At 44.6% G+C, this 16,519-nt stretch overlaps 1 protein-coding gene across 1 annotated transcript in view; it reads right to left on the minus strand.

Moving 5' to 3' along the window:
* The window catches only part of ncanb (neurocan b), a 132,834-nt gene that overhangs the window by 26,471 nt on the left and 89,844 nt on the right, over window positions 1–16,519 (minus strand). Inside the window, exon 12 of the mRNA XM_071521499.1 lies at window positions 839–952. Within this exon, the coding sequence (XP_071377600.1) occupies window positions 839–952 (114 nt within the window). The remainder of the gene's footprint in view (window positions 1–838; window positions 953–16,519) is intronic.

Here is a 16,519-nt window from a genome sequence, read left to right on the forward strand (position 1 = left end):
TCACTGCCTCCTTCTCACAGGGGAATTCCCACAATGAGAGACAAAACCAGCTGGGCGCAGGTGTTCTGTCTAAAACGGTCCCTCTCCCCCTCTTCCTCTCCCGCTGCCTCCTCCCCCTCCTCCTCCTCGTTTCACCTCCATTTACACATCACTCATCATCCTCCCTCCACCCACTCCTCCACTGCCACCGCCCCCCCTGCCTCCTCCCTCCACCTCCCGCTTCTCATCCTCCTGCTCCTCCATTGTCTTGTCCTCCTCCGTCCTCATCAACCCCCTCTTCCTCCCCCTCCACTGCCTTCGACACATCTTCATCCTCCACTCCCACACCCTCAACCACCTGCTTCTCCTTGTCCTCTTCGTCATCCTTCTCCTCCTCTGCCTCCGATCTTCTCTCAATTTTAGAAAATAGAAGAGCAACTAATTCCACCCGAACACAGCTTCCCAGAGTTGTATGACGCCAACCAATTTACAAACACAGAAACTGAACTAATATGGCCTGGCATAAAATTTGTTTAGCAATTGGTCTTCCAGGTTGGGTATACAGAAACAAATGTTCAAATTGAGAATCCTGATATTGATATTTTATTTGGCTAGTTAATGTATTTCTTCTAAGCTAATTTAATGCAATTGTTCTAGCCAAATAACTTGCACTTGTTGATATCCATTTTTCTGTGTTTACAAATTATCCACCCGCCTTGTTTCAAAAACACTCCGCCTCCGTTTTGCATTCCTATCAGACAAAGAATGAAGAGTGACAGATCCATATTTGTGCTTCATACTTTTTATCCGTTTCTGTCTGGCCGCCCCCCTTAAGCAGTGTTATGGTCCGTGCCGTTACCTTTCTCACATGTGGCTCCACCGTAGCTGGGCAGACAAAGACACACAAAGGAGTTGGTCTCATCGATGCAGGTTCCCCCGTTCTGGCATGGGTTGGACTGGCAGTCGTCAATGTCTGGACAGAGAGAGAGAGAGGGAGGGAGGGAGGGAGGGAGGGGGAGAGAGAGAGAGAGAGAGAGAGAGAGAGAGAGAGAGAGAGAGAGAGAGAGAGAGAGAGAGAGTCAGTTAAGGTACGCGCACGCACGCACACACACACACACACACACACACACACACACACACACACACACACTTACACACACACAGAGCACTTTCCAAACACTTTCCACTTCTGAAACTACCTGCCACAGTTAGTTACTGAACAAACCCAACAGAGATCCAACTTTTGGAGAGATTAGAAGCGTTTCTGAGAAAGTTATAATTAAAGTGAATTGATTGAGCTTCATCAATGAGTGGTTTGGGACGCACTGAAGCGCATGATGCTAATTGCAATGTGTTTGCAGGACATGCCTGAGTTCTGCTGTCAAACCTGAGAGTGAGAGGGAGTAGAGGGGGGGCTGGTGGGAGAGAGAGATACTTCAGAGACAGAGAATTGGAGGGAGGAAGAAATTCAGTTGGATGAGTTTCAGTCTTCAAAATTGACTTCGCCCACACAAACACACAAGCCCTCTTGCTAGTAGCTACAAAAGATAAGCTGATATGCAAATCCATTTTTATATGCAGCGTAGTGACCAACATGATGAGCACAGTGAAAAGCCATTCCTTAGATGTTAAAATACAGATCTACATGTTACACACAGTATACACACAGTCGCTCACACTCACTCATGCAAATGCGCACACACACACTTACGCACACACATTTTGCAGAGGCGTCGAAGGGGTGAGAGTTCTCATTCTGTTGAAAAATGGTAACTGTATTTCTCTGGCTGATCTGGGCCTGGGGGCAAAATCATTAAAACCGCAGCTGGTATCCCACAATCCTCTGCCATCAAAACATCTGAGTGAGTCCCTGGGGCCTCGACAAGAGGTCAGGGGAGAGGGGGGATGGAGTGGAGGGATGCAAGAAAGGGTCCGAAGAGAGAGGGAAGATGTAGGGATAGAGGGATGATAAAGAACATTCAAGAGAGACATGGAGAGAGCTATGAACAAGAGGTTGATGTAAAGAAGGGTGGAGCAGAGGAAGGGGAATAGGGAAGGGCGTCGGGGGGGGGGCTGATATGATTCTGTTAGTCTGGGAAGTTGGCAAGTCCCAGGGTTGGATTACAGAAGCTTTGCAGGCAGCCAGCGTTTGGGGTGGAAGAGTCTGTTTGGATAAAGCAGCATGACAGCTTCACTGCTGGTGCCCCGCTTTGGGCTGGCTGATATCAAAGGCTGAATTAGATGCAGAAGGTAGAGACCCAGCCAGAGGAGTCTGACTGAGATGGAATTGGTATTGGTCTGGTGTATCACAGTGTCATGTACAGTATATCCATGTCTAACTGTCTCCGTCTGTCTGCCTCTCTGTTTCTCTCCATAAGTAAGTAAGTAAGTAAGTAAGTAAGTAGATAAAACTTTATATTGCACATTTCTAAACTCTGGTTACAACATGTCTCACAACGGGATACTGGAAAAATAACACATAAAACTGTTTTTAAAGAAAACAGTAAAACATTGACTGCAAGACAGTAAAACACAAAACAGTGAAACAAGGAGAACGTTTAGCACAAAAAATGAAGCATCAGACAGAATCAAAGGCAAGACAATAAAAATGGGTTGTACCAAAGTTTAGGGGCAGGAATAGCAAAAGCACAATCACCCTTTAGCTCTTAGCTTGAGGAACTAAGCGACCTAACAGTATTGTATGGGCACAATAATTCAAATATACTCAGGTGCTTGACCATACAATGCTTTGTGCATAATTAAAAGACCAGTAAAACTTATTCTAAACTTCAGTGGTAGCCAGTGAAGAGAGGCCAATGCTGGAGTAATGTGATACCTATGTTTGGTGTTAGTTAAAAGATGAACAGCGGCATTTTGGACCAAATGGAGTTGAGCCACAGATGCTTGGCTGAGGTAAGTAGAAAAACCATTGCAGTAGTCCAGGTTTGATGACACAAAAGCATGAATCATTTTCTGTGTCTTGAAAAGGCAAAGCAGGCCATTTTAACAATGTTTCTCAGTTGAAAAAAGCAAGATTGAAGTAGCTTTCTTTGTATGTTACTCGGGGAGGTAGACATAACATTGGATACCAATGGACAAAGAAATTGTTTTCAGGGTCGATAACAAGGACTCCGTTTTTTTGTTGAGTTTAACTACAGGAAATTGAACATCCAATCCATAATAGTCACAAGGCAGTCATTTAAAATAGTTAATCTGCTGAAATCATTGCGTTTGTGTTGTGTGTCATTAGCATAACAATGAAAAGAGACATTAAACTGACATATTATGTGACCCAAAGGTAGCATGTAAAGTAAGAATAATACAGGTCCAAGACTGGACCACATGATGAAACATTTTCGCCAGTAGACACTGAAAATGTCTCTCTCTCTGCATCGTGAACCAACAGATGAGCAGGGAAAGATCAGGGTACCAGTACAGCTGTTAGAGAAAATACAGCCACCGGGCCTAATATCAACCAACATCTGGCCTCATTAAACACTTTAGCACAGGAGGAAGGAGTTGAGGAACTAGCACAGTAGCACTCTGGATTATAGAAGCAGAGGAATCAATACATTAGCTATGGACATCAGCTGTTAGAGAGAAACCACTCTAGATATTGGTAGTTGAGGAACCAACACAGTAGCACTCTTGACATTAGCTGTTAGACTTCAGATTTAGGGAAGGTAGTAGGATTCAAGGACAAGTTACTGATGACATCTAGAATGGTAGCTGGAATGTGCTTTGATGTGAAGAATCTGACGGACTGATTCCCTAATATTCCTTTATTGCCATTCTGTACCATCTCTCTCTAATGACAAAGCAGGGATGCCATATGGCCGGGCCGACCACATTGTTCCTCAGTGTCTAGCAGTATCTACCTTCCTCTCCTCTCCTCCAGCAGAGCAGAGAGGGCCAGGACGCAGCAGGCCTGTCCACTCAAAGTCCACTCAATGTCCACTCTGCCCAGCTGGCTAACTGAGGGAACTGTCCAACTTAAGCAGGTGGCAGTGTGTGTGTGTGTGGTTGTATTTGAGCATTTGTGTGTGTGTGTGTGTGTGTGTGTGTCCAACCCTCTCTGGCTCACTCCCCAGGACAACAAAATCAGGCCTGGGCACTAGTACAGTCTCCAGAGACTCTCCAGAGGAGCCGGCAGTGCACCACTTATCTGCTGGCAGAGAAATGGATGGAGGGATAGATAGGCACCAGCCATCGTAGTAATTGCGGGGTACAGCTAACGCGCTAGCGATGCTACCAGCCATTTTTTGTGCCAAAGTTATTAATTTGTAACTGACAGCAGAGGGTTAGCAAATACACATGGAAAATCGACATGACTAACATAATGACAGGGCTGACAAAATATGGACCTGAAATTTGGTGCCATCGACTGAAAAATACATAGCTTGGATGGGAATTTATGACTGCGGGATGAGTGTGTACCCTGCTCAAATGTGTTTTCCCTTTCCTTTTTTTCTGCTTAGCCCCACCTCTCCATGTGTGTCTGAGAATAGTTGGAGAGATATATGGGTGGGTGGGAGAGGGGGGATGGTTGGACAGGGAGGGAGAGAGAGAGTAGACAGAGAGGAATATGCGAGAGGATAGTGAGAGAGGAGCCAGACAAACTGGGGGCGGTGTCTGTTGACAGAATATCTGGAGGCTCAGTGCAGGCAGGTGTCGAAACCAGGGAATGAATAATTGAGAAGGGACAAAGAGAGAGAGAGAGAGAGAGAGAGAGAGAGAGAGAGAGAGAAAGCAAAGAGGAATTGGGTTGGAGATGGCACTTGGTCAGCCTTTTTCCATTTCCCTATTTGGATTATTTGTCAGCCCAACAGATCAGATTGTATTCCTATTACCTGTGTACTGGACCAGCGCTTTGTCCATCCCGAGATCAGCTCCATCACCTGCCCGTCCTCCCCTTGATACCCCCATCCTCCCTTCTCTGTGACTTTGCCAGCTCTGGAGGGTCTTTTTCTACTTTACCACAGTGAGATTTATGCTTTCAATTCTAGCTGCAGCCGGGGCATTTGTGAACATTGAGGCCAAATAAAAAGTAAACAGCTCTCTGTGTTTTATAAATGAGACCTCAACCGCAATCAACAATTTCATGGCTATGAATCCTTGCGGGTTTAGCCAGCAAGTCCAGCAAGGGAAAAGAGAGGAGAGAGAGAGAAAGAGAGCGAGAGGGAGAGAGAGAATCCACTGACTACAAGGTAATAAAGGCTTGGAGAAAAGAATCAATATTTCAGCCAAGGTCTTTCGACGGGCATGCATTAAAAAGTAAGTTCCAGGGTATATCATTTTATTTGTCTTGAGCTGTGGGGTTGTTGTTTTTTTTTTTTAGCTCTTATTGATAAAATATGTTAGATTTACTGATCAACAACTGCTCATGAAAAACATAAAAAAAACTTGAGCCTGACTTCACAAAGGTAGAGCTACGGAAAATCTGTCAGCTGTTTGCAAATGTCCTATTCTCTACTCCAAACACTCATAAATATTCACCCACAACATCAAATGCGCAAAAACTAAAATGGCAAAAGAGACCCACTTGAGATATTTTTTACTTTTGTTAGCTTTGACATAAAAATAGCTACAATTTCCTCTGCCAGCGTCTTAAGAGGTTCATTTTGAGTGTAATTCTGAATGATTTCTCTCCCTGTGTTTAAGTGTTTGGTATGAGGCTCGGGTGTAGCAGGGAGGGCGTGGAGATGCCGGCTGCCCATTTGAAATGCCACAAATACTACAAACATCTATTGAGAGGGTCAGGATTGCACCCATTTGCCTGTCAACCTAATGACTGTTTGAGAGAGTGGTGGCAGCATTGAAATTCAGCAGTGCATCTGACTTTTTTTTTTTTTATAGCTATTTAACATTTGAAGGATAAATTGCCCATTTCAAGGGAGGCAAAGTCCTGCTTCTGTTGATTGTCTCGGGCATAATTGCTTTGGCAAATTGTGAATAGTCCCAACAAAAAGTGCTTCATTAAGTGAAAAGAGAAGTGGGACCATAAGGGGGAGGTGAGGAGGAAAGAAACAATGAAAAAGGGTTAGGTGGAGACAAAAAAGAAAATAGAGGGATGGAGTGTGAACAGGTTTGAGAATGAGTATGAAAGAGGAAAAATTGGATGTTCAGCTAGACAGAGAGACAAAGAATGAGGGAGCGAGTCACACAGAGGACAAGTGGGAAAGTGAAAGGAATAGACCTGTTTCTGGTAATGGGCTTACTGTCTGAGAAAAACCTTGCTATTGTTAATGTGTCTTCTCATTAATGTGCGTACAAGTACAGTACTGTGTGTGTGTGTGTGTGTGTGTGAGTACACGTGCATCATGTATTACATGTTGAAGTACTCATGGATCAGCAGAGCATTCTGTTGATTTATTTCATAATTCACTGAAAAAAACACCCACTGGCTCAAAGAAAGAGGGACGTGCACATTATGCAAACACACACACACACACACACACGCACACACACACACACACACGCACACATACAAGCCGAGGATGGAAGATGATCACAGGCGCTCTCATTATGTATTGCATACACTGCATCTGCACAAAACTCCTGTTGGTGGCATGCTCGGGTGTTTGAAAGCCAGGCAGTTTGTCATAACAGAGCAGAGAAAAGCGCGGTTTCCTCTGTAGACTAAATGCCAGCCGTCCAGATCAAACAGCAGTCTGATCAATTACACAGAGACCCTTTGAACCAGCAAATGCCAGCCGGAGACTTCACTTCTGACAGAGTGGTAGGGAGGACATGAGGGGACAACATTAATGCACTGGAGGAAGGCGGTTTTGTCAGCTACATGGAATCAAACGCACATTCAGGCATGCAAACACGCGTGCCCACACACACACACACACACACACGAACACGCATGCACGCACTCCCAATCACTCTCTCTCGTTCACGCACGCACACACACACACACACACACTAACAAACGCAGCGGGTGCCAGGCTGGCCCCTTATCAACCAACAGCAGTGACAGATCTAGTCACCCTTTCTGCATTCTCCTAATTGCCTCCAAACCACAGTCGACATTATGTAAAAATAAACTGACATGACATCCTGTAAAATAGGGGCTTTGAAATGGAAATGTTTGTGGCATAAAGGTTTCTGCTGAAAGGCTCTGTGTGTTTGTCATCTTTCATTGTGCGAAAGCCCCGATGATTGACTTCTCTTAGGTTGCTCAGGGCCGTTGACATTTCCCTGCCCTCCTACACAGACGGGATACCTTTCTAGTGAACCAGCACTCGTCCAAACAGCATGCACACTCTCTGGACCTTATTGTGTTGTGTCGATAATTAGAATGTTGCTGTGTATCGTGCATTTGTGTATGTTTTTTATTTATTTTTATTTAACCTTTATTTAACCAGAGAGGTCAATTAAGAACAAAGTCATTATTTACAATGACGGCCTAATGTGTGTGTGTGTATGTGTGTGTGTGTGTGTGTGTGTGTGTGTGACTGAGTATGTATGCTTAAGCATGTATGAGCATAATCTGATGTGTGTGAGGAGTGAGGAGTGTAGTAGTTTTTTAAATAACCATTGACTGAATGTGTGTGTGCATTCCTGTGTGTATAAACGTGTGTGTGTGTGTGATTAGCATAGTACCTTTGTGATTGTGCACAGACTATGTATGTATATACAAGTACAAGTGTGTGTGTATATGTGTGTGTGTGTATGAATAGATGTGTGTCTCTTTGTGTGTATGTGCTGTACTTTTGTGTATGTGCATGCGTGTGTGTGTATGAATGGACATATGTGTCTCTGTGGGTATGTGTTGTATCTTTCTGTGTATCTGCTAGCGAGTGTGTGCATGTGTTCGTGCGCATCTGAATGGACATGTGCACGTGTGTGTTTGTCTCTGTGTGCATGTACCCTTGTGTCTGTGTTTGTATGTGTGTATGTGCTAGTGAGTAGAGTCCTGGGCTGTCAGCTTTGTTTGGGTGAGGTTGGGTTTCAAAGGGATCAATGATCAACAGGGAAAAGAGAGAACAGACAGACTACATGGCAACACAGGCTCTCTGCTGCTCTCCAGAGAGATCGGTGCAACACTGATCAACCCATCAGTGGATCTAGTGTCTTGAGGGATTCTGTTAAAAATAGAGAAAATAATTTTGTCCTTTTTACTTGGCTAAGACTTTTGGATGAAGAGGGACGTGCTTCCTCACCGCTGGCCTCAGCCACATTAACAGCTTGGAGCCCAGACGATGTACTGCGAGCCGCACACAGGCAGAAATCCAACTTGACAGGGTTTACCAGATTTCCTCATGCGTTGAAGGGAAGCAAGCAAATGAGCCTAAAAGCGCTTGTGTAGACATTTCCAAAAATCACACCGCAACATGAAATATAAAAACGACAGAAAACAGATCTATCTTAATTCATGTGTGTTGCAATGGGTATACAGTATGTGAACGTGTGTGTGTGTGTGTCGGCACTGTATGTGTGTGGAATGTGTGTGTCTATGTTTCAGACAGGTCCTCGCTGTGGTTGACAGGGCTGGTGCAACATTCATAACAGCCTGGGAAAATGTAATGAGGAAAAGTGTCACAACATGTCACATCGCTCTGCTAGCCTTCAGTTCTGACAGCCTGACTCTGCTCACTGACTCTGTGTGTGTGTGTGTGTGTGTGTGTGTATGTCTATTCACTGGCTCCATCTTTGCTGTCTGTTTATATTTTGTGTGGGAGGGGGCCAGTGGCCAGGGAAAGGAAGCCAGAAACAGAAAAAGCCAAGCAAGCCTGCCACAGTGCCATCAACATGATACAGCCTCACTCTCTATTTCCATCTCTCTGCAGATTCTGGGAGAAAGAAAGCGGGGATACGGGGGATTTCAGGATGACAGCCAATACAAAACAGGCCACACAGGCATCAGCATAGACGCCCCCCTTCTTTTTCTTTCCTTTCCCACCCTTTTCTTGTCTTTATTTCCCTCCTCTTCCCTTCCTCTATCTTCATTTCCCCTCCCTTTTCCCATCCTTCCTGCGTTCCCACACTTCCATCCTTCCTTTTCATTAGTCACTTCCGTGTCTCTTCACCTTCTATTTTCTCTCCCTCCCTCCGGAAATCTCTAAATGGCTAGTTTATCCTCTTTCGCCCCGTGGGTCTTACCAGGCTAATTTCCTTTGAGTCATGAGGTTTTACAGGTGTCCCTTTAGGGCGGCTGGTGTTAGCAGCAGCAGCGTCCCTCTGGGCCATGTGGGTTTTGGCCTGTTCCCTGACAGCTTTATCTGCCCCAGACACCCAGGGTGTGATCATTAGCACATATCACCTCGGCTTAAAGGAGCTACACATCTCCCTCTTAAAATGGATTGTTCTTTCTATCATTTTCTATCTCTCTCCTTCCTTCCTTCCATCGTCTGTCCACTCACTTCTTGCTTCCATCATTCCTTCCTCGCTTCCTTCCTTCCTTCAGACTCTGTTCCTTTCTTCTGTCTCCCTTTGTTTCTTCCTCCCTTCCTTCCTGTTTTCCTTCCTTCTTTCAATCTGTCTTCATTCCTTCCTTTCGTCTTCTATGTCTTCACTCATTTCCTACTTCCATTATTCTTTCTCTCCTTCCTTCCTCGCTTCCTTCCTTCCTTCCTTCCTTTAGACTGTTAATTTCTTCTGTCTCCCTTCATTCTTCCTCCCTTCCTTCTTTCTTTTGTTCCTTTCTTGCATCTCCCATGTCTTCACTCCTTCCTTCCTTCCTTCCATCCCTCAGACTTTGTTCTTTTCTCCCATCTTCTATCTTCTTTCCTTTATTCCTCCCCTCTCTCCCTCCCTCCCTCCTTCCTCCCTTCCATCCTTCCTTCTTTGCTTCCTTCCCTCTCGGTCCTTACTTCTGTGAGAGTGCACAGTTAAGAAATTTCATAACTACTCTTAAAGTAGAGCAGTTCCCTAGAGGGGTGAACGACAGGCTATTCTCTGCCTCCTGTCGCTATTCCTGACATACTTATAAAGAGGAAATAGTAGAGTGAAATTATCTATTTTTTCCTTCGACCTGTCAAAATCAATTAATCACTGACAGTGAAATTATGTAAGGAGATTTTTCTGAGTGGGGGGAGCTCTGATGTTGAATGCTTAAATCTATTTCTGTAAAGAAATGGTTGGTGAACCAACAACCACCTCTGGTAAATTTTAAGCAACATGCTAGTTTTCAGCCAATGCGCTGGACAGTGAACCACACACAGGGTTATACCTGGCCAAGGACTCATATCCTATCTTCTTCCTCTTCCTTCCTTTCTCACTTCATCCCCCTCTTTCTCTCCTCTCTTCTATCTCATTCACCTCTCCTGCTATTTTTTCTCCCTCTCTGGCCCGCCACCATGGAGATAAGAAAAATCCCCTTTATACTGTTGGCTCATCTCAGGACAACACAGTATGTGTGAACTGTATTAGTGTTCTTATATTTCTATATTTATGAGGACCAAATGTCCTCACAAGAATAGAAAGATGAGGAAAATCCTCCAAAGTGAAGACACTTCACTGGTTCTCTCTTCTAAAAAGAGACTATTTTAGGTTTAGGACGTCTTGGCTTTATGGTTAAAGTTAGAATTAGGATTCGGTTTACGTTACGGTAAAGGTTAAGGTCAAGGGTGAGGGAATGAATGTGGTCTGTGAAGGTCCTCACAAGTATAGTAATACAATATGTGTGTGTGTTTGTGTGTATGAATGCATGTGTCCATGTATGTATGTCTTTTTGTTCATGTGTATGTGCACTCATATGCAAATGTAGCATGCGCGTTTGTGCTAAGACTGTTTCACTATTTAAGTTTGCCCTGACTCTAGGTGTGTGTGTGTGTGTGTGTGTGTGTATAGTTGTGTTGTGAGTGTAGGTGTCTCTGTGCCTCTCTGTGTGAGCCTGGAAAGCTGATAAGGCCCCCCTGTGTAAAACCCAGTCCCCGGTCTTCATGGGAAATCAATTTGTCCCGCCTTCTACGTGGCCAGCCTTCATATGCTTCATTTCCTCCTACGGCTATCACCGAGTGTGTGCAGAGTCATTGCCTCCATCCACCCAGCACAACACAACACACACACACACTCTGAGCTAAATCAAACTCATATCACAGTCACACACACGCATATTCATTCACTGTACCTGACACTTCAGCTCAAGAGCAAACTGCAAAAAAGAGCAGTAAAGTCGAGGCAACGAAGCGCCTGAGTCAGCTGCAGGCTGAGCAGTTCCAGTCAGAGCTTTGGGACTCTTTGGGTGGTGTTGGTGTGATTGGGGGGCGGTGCAGCCAATCATGTTGCCGATAGAGGAAGCCAATGGTGTAGGTGAATTAATGAGGCATAGCGGACAGGTGGAGCCAGCCAATCATAGCCCTTTAAGAGCTCCTCAGCTGCCGACAAACGGTGACAAACCGCCGGTCATCAATCACCTGAACGGCACACACTCTGCTGCACACTCACACTCTTGTCACATCCAACCTCATGTTGGTATGTGCACTTCAGCTGCAGCCATTGTGCGGCAACGACTTCTTTCGTTGCCGCACAATGGTAGTAGTTGCAGAAAAAGTAGTATAGTCAAGAAGAAGTAAAACTCCACAGCATATTGACTGGAGCACCAGGACTTGGATCCAGCCCCAAACACATTAATCCATTCCATCATTAATGAAGGAATGAATGGGAAGTCCTGAGGGGAACAGCATGGCAGCACTGGCTCTGCCAACTCCCCACAACTGTCCATCTCTCTTCCTCTACATACCCATGGAACTCACTGAGCATCTTGCTGCTTTTCTTACCTTCTGCCTTTCTGTCTTTCTGTCTTAGATATCTACAATTAATCTCTCCGTTTCTCTCTCTCTCTATAATACTCTCTCTGTATTATAGTTGGCCCATGTTTACTAGCTCTATAGTTACACCTTTGTTTATCTATTTATGGACGATAGCATGCCAGGGTGCCCTTACCTTCAGTACTGCCCACCCACCCAACCACACACCCACCCAAACACACACACACACACACACACTAAAGGACTACAAACTACTCCCTCTCATCGATTCTCAGCTAAACCAAACATTTTTTTGATCGTCATAAACCTAAATCTGGACATCGTTTTTTAAACTTTGTCATGACTTTAGCAATATAGACATTTAGGTATTTAGTGATCTCCACAGTCAACAGACTATAAAATGGTACGAATTAATACCCTGGTAATGCTAATAGGCATAAAGACAGACTGATAGCAGCACTAGCTGTACCTGGCAAATATCTCAATGGACTGCGTGTATCCATACCAGCTGCTGGCCTCGGCCAAAGTCAAGCCCTTATTGAGTCCCTGTCCTTCCCATTCACCCCATCTTCTTTGACCCCATCCCTCAGAGCCGCGGCCACAGTGGAAAGGTGGGTTAGGGGCCAATGATATTAATAGCTTCAGCCTCATGAATCTTTCAAGCTCAATCATATGAGTTGATGTCAGAGGAGAGGGTCCCACTGGATGCATTAGTTAATACAGAAAGCCTGTGGGGGCATTTCTCCTGGCCTCTTTAAACATGCGATCTGCATTAGCACTTCATATAGTCTGGGGTACACATTAGCTTTATATAAGGTGCGGCCAAGGGGGCAACCCTGTGTGTGTGTGTGTGTGTGTGTGTGTGTGTGTGTGTGTGTGTGGCTGGTTGTGTGTAAAAGAGGGAGAAAAAAGTGAGAAAGCGAACATTTTTGTGTACATCCTTGTGAGCATATTTGTCAATTCAAGTATGCAGGTAAGTGAGTGAGGGTGTGAGCTTGAATAAGTTTCATTTTATGCATGAGTACGGCATTTCTGTATGAATGATTGCACTGGCCTTTGACAGGAAAATACAGAGCGGGAGAGAGAGAGAGAGAGATGGAGGCAGAGAGTGAGAGAAGAGGGGGAGAGGTTAGGGGGTGAGGAAGTCTGGCAGGAAATGAAATGTGTTATTGGGGAGAAGCGCTGGGGGGCTACAGGCTTGTTTTCACCCCCATCTCTGCACTGCGGAGCAATTTCCATACAGCCCTCTTGCCAAAGAACAACATGCTGGAGGGGCAAGAGGAACAGGAGAGGGAGGGAGGGAGGGAGGGAGGTAGAGAGAGGGAGTGAACAGGATAAAGGAAAGAGAAATAACAGAGAGTGATAGAAGAGGGACAGAGTCAGTTAGGGAGAAGAGAGAACTGCAGGACTAATAAAAGAAGCGGGAGAGAAAATGCGGGTGGGGGTGAAAGAGAAGCAAGAGGGGTGGAGATATGAAGATGTGGAAAAAGAAAATGAAAGGAGGGAAAAGAGAATCATCAGATAATAAGCACGGCGGTGGGGGGGTGGAGCGCGGGGCGATGGAGGAGGAACAGGGGGAGAGAGGAAGGGAAGGGGGAGAGAAAACTCAGATCTAATCACCAAGGTTGGGAATGAGGCCAGAGAACATGGGGGAATGCAAAATAAAAAAAAATTACAGGTATCTTTCCCATCAAGCAGAAAACTAACTCGAGGACATTGCTCCGCACCAAGATGGAAAAAAAAGTTGCTATTCAATTTATTTTGCTGAAATTGACCTGGAGGTTCTTCAAACCACCTGTGAATATGTTTGAATGTTAGTTGGCAAGATGAAGGGACTGTTTCTGACTGATGTGTTTGAGGAGATGCGCGTGTGTGTGTGTGTGTGTAGCAGAGTGGAAACAGGAGAAATTATGATATGTGTACAAATGTGGAGGAAACAGAGAGGAGAGTGCAGCGGAGATAAAAAGAGGAATGGCGGTAAAGGATGAGGACAAGGAGGAGAGTAAATAGTGAAGAGAGATGGCCACTGGAGTGTGTCACTGGCCAAATTGCTGTGCCACTCTGAAGCAGCTCAGGTACTGTTATCTCTTCTAATTTATCATGCAAAAGACAGAGAAAATGGAGGAGGGGTGTCCACACCGGGCTGTGAGAAAGATAGATGGAGAGGAAGAAGGACAAGGATCGAAAGATACAATGAGAGAATAGCTTGGTCTGAGTAATTTCCTCCCTTTTAAGAGGACCATTTACCTCCTTGACCCTAAACAAGTCCTGCTGCATTTGAATTCCAAAAGATAGACTTCCACCACTTGGCTGGTCTTTCTGATTCTGCCATGAAAACACATTTCATGGCAGGCTGGTGGTTAAATACAGACGAATATGAATGACTCACAGAATCCATATTGATGGCTTTGTTTTAAATGACGCACCTGCCTGGTCTCTTTCGTTCTCCTGGCTGACTGACTGGTGGGCTGATTGAGGCGTTTCTGAAGAACAAAGAGCAGCGGACCGGAAATAATTTTCCTGACTCCAGCTCCATTTAGAATCACCGTGATTTGTTGACCCGTGTTCAGAGATAGACCGAAACAGGTTAATGCGTTTTCCCCAAAACAAACCGCATTTGAACAGAACAGAAATAGCAGCTGCTGTCAAGGGAATGAGATTTCACTTTTAGAACCCGCAAAGGAAAAAGACAGACACACAATATAAATGGAAAACAAGGATGTATCTTAAAACAAATGAATCAGTCAAAACCAGTGAGCTCATTGCTCTTTCTGTAGGTTCTTGAATCGAAATGACTAAAAATACAGTGTTTGCAGCCACTCCTGTCTCTGTGTGTTTGCTGACAGCCTCGAACCAATCACAGACAACCTAAACACTTTGGAATAGAGATGAGAAGGAGGACTTTCTAAAGACGGGGATCCAGTGGAGCTTGAGTGCTTACATTCAGGTGTCCACACCAGCCTCTCTCTCTCTCTCTCTCACCCTCATAAATGTTAAAGACCGACCCACAGTAGAAACACAGGCCATCCATAATGCAACTCTCCTAAACGCTTCTTCCCAAATAATTGCAGCTACAAGCCAAGTCCTGGGGAGTGCCTCTAAGGTGTGCTGCAGCTGTGGTGCCACTGCCCTATTTTGCCTAAATAATCATTTCACATGGAGAGCAGAAGCAGGTTTATGTGCCGCTCTGGCAATAATGGAGCTGTGGTGGCTATATCCACTGTGCGCTAATGGTTCATTTATTATAACAAACTCATTCGGCATCGCAGGAGAAGGAACGAGGCCTACAGTAAATTGGCCAAGCATTCAGGACTGTAAAAAAACAAACGAGGAAAATGAGAGCTGCAGATGTGAAGTGGGAGGGAATGGGAATTGTGTTACACAGAACATAATATAAACTTCTTGTTTTTTTCCTTTATTACCTTCATTCTCTCCCATTCCTCTATAATAGCACTGGAGCCAAAGTTTTAAGTCGGTATAAGTGTGGTCAAGGGTTTGCTGTTATAAGCAATTAACCTCTTTGCCCTAGGCTGTAATTAATATCACAAGCAACTGATATGCAGCTGCCCAGAGGCATAATCTAGATTACAACACTTCAGTAACACCAGGAAATGCAATTAAATTCCTGAAGGGAGATAGGAAGCACAGTACTGATCAGTCAACAATAACAAATGGTTTGTGAAATGTGCTTTTCTGCCATTAAAATGTTCTAATTCTTTCCAGTTGCTTCTAAAAAGCATAAAGTTTTGTGTGACTGAAACACCCAAACCAAATATATTCCAGCGGATCATGACAAACGATGTCTAATTCATGCGGTTAACATGCATTTGTCACGAATTATCGATGCAGCTGTAGAATGCTGATTGATCTCCAATATCATTAGTGTGCCACACACACACAAACACACACACACACACACACACACACACACACACAGACACACACACTTAAATGTTGCATAATATGTACGTCTGGGTATGAGCAGTATAGGTTATTGATAATGAGACCCAGGACAATATGCCTCTCTTGACCCTCAACCCCTGATCTATGACCTCTTTCCATAAGCAATGACCCCCGTAAAAACCCCAGGTCGGCCCATGCCTTGTTATACATGAATATGTAATGCACTGAGACTGAGAGATAGGACCAACAAAAGATGCCTCAATGTGCTCTGCGGCCTTTTCTGATTCCTGAGGTTGAGGAACAGGAATACCAATGGCGCATCTCATGAAATAACTGTTTACAGTTCATCCTTAAAGTGAGATAAATCATCACATATTTAACAAGAAACACAAGCATGACCTTAGTTTTACTCCAAGGCCTTTAATACAGCAAACTCAGTTCGCTGTGGAAAAAAAGTAAAATGCCAAAAACAAAAACGTGGGTTTGAAAGCCAAAAAGGCAAGGCCAGGGTTCGAAAGCCAGAACTGCCCTCCCTACACAACAGTGCAGCTACTTAATCTAATATTTACTCTGGTTCAAACCACAGTGCGCTGGCCAGTGCCCAGAATCAATGTGGAGGCCCGACTCTGCACTGTCAACAAGCACTTTGTACAAACTCTGATGTGTTGAAGCTACATTGAACCCTGTGAGGTTCATGTAGTTGATTTTGTTTTCTACAGTTCTCATTCAAAGTAAGAAAGTCACTTTGATGTCTTCTGTCAATGCCAACTGGTCTTCAGAGTTCTGCTTCGTCTTTTCTTTATTTCCCTGTTTTTCCCGATCAGCAGCAGCATGTGTCACTGCTCTAACCCTTTAATCAGCAACTCCACCCCTCACTGAGCTCATAGCTCCTCTGTGGCCCAAGTGTCCTTGTGTGT

This window comes from Centroberyx affinis, unplaced genomic scaffold (genome assembly GCF_046629955.1).
Source record: "Centroberyx affinis isolate AG114_WGS23_722 - 3 ecotype Tasmania unplaced genomic scaffold, CSIRO-AGI_Caff_v1 ptg000893l_1, whole genome shotgun sequence".
NCBI lineage: Eukaryota > Metazoa > Chordata > Actinopteri > Beryciformes > Berycidae > Centroberyx > Centroberyx affinis.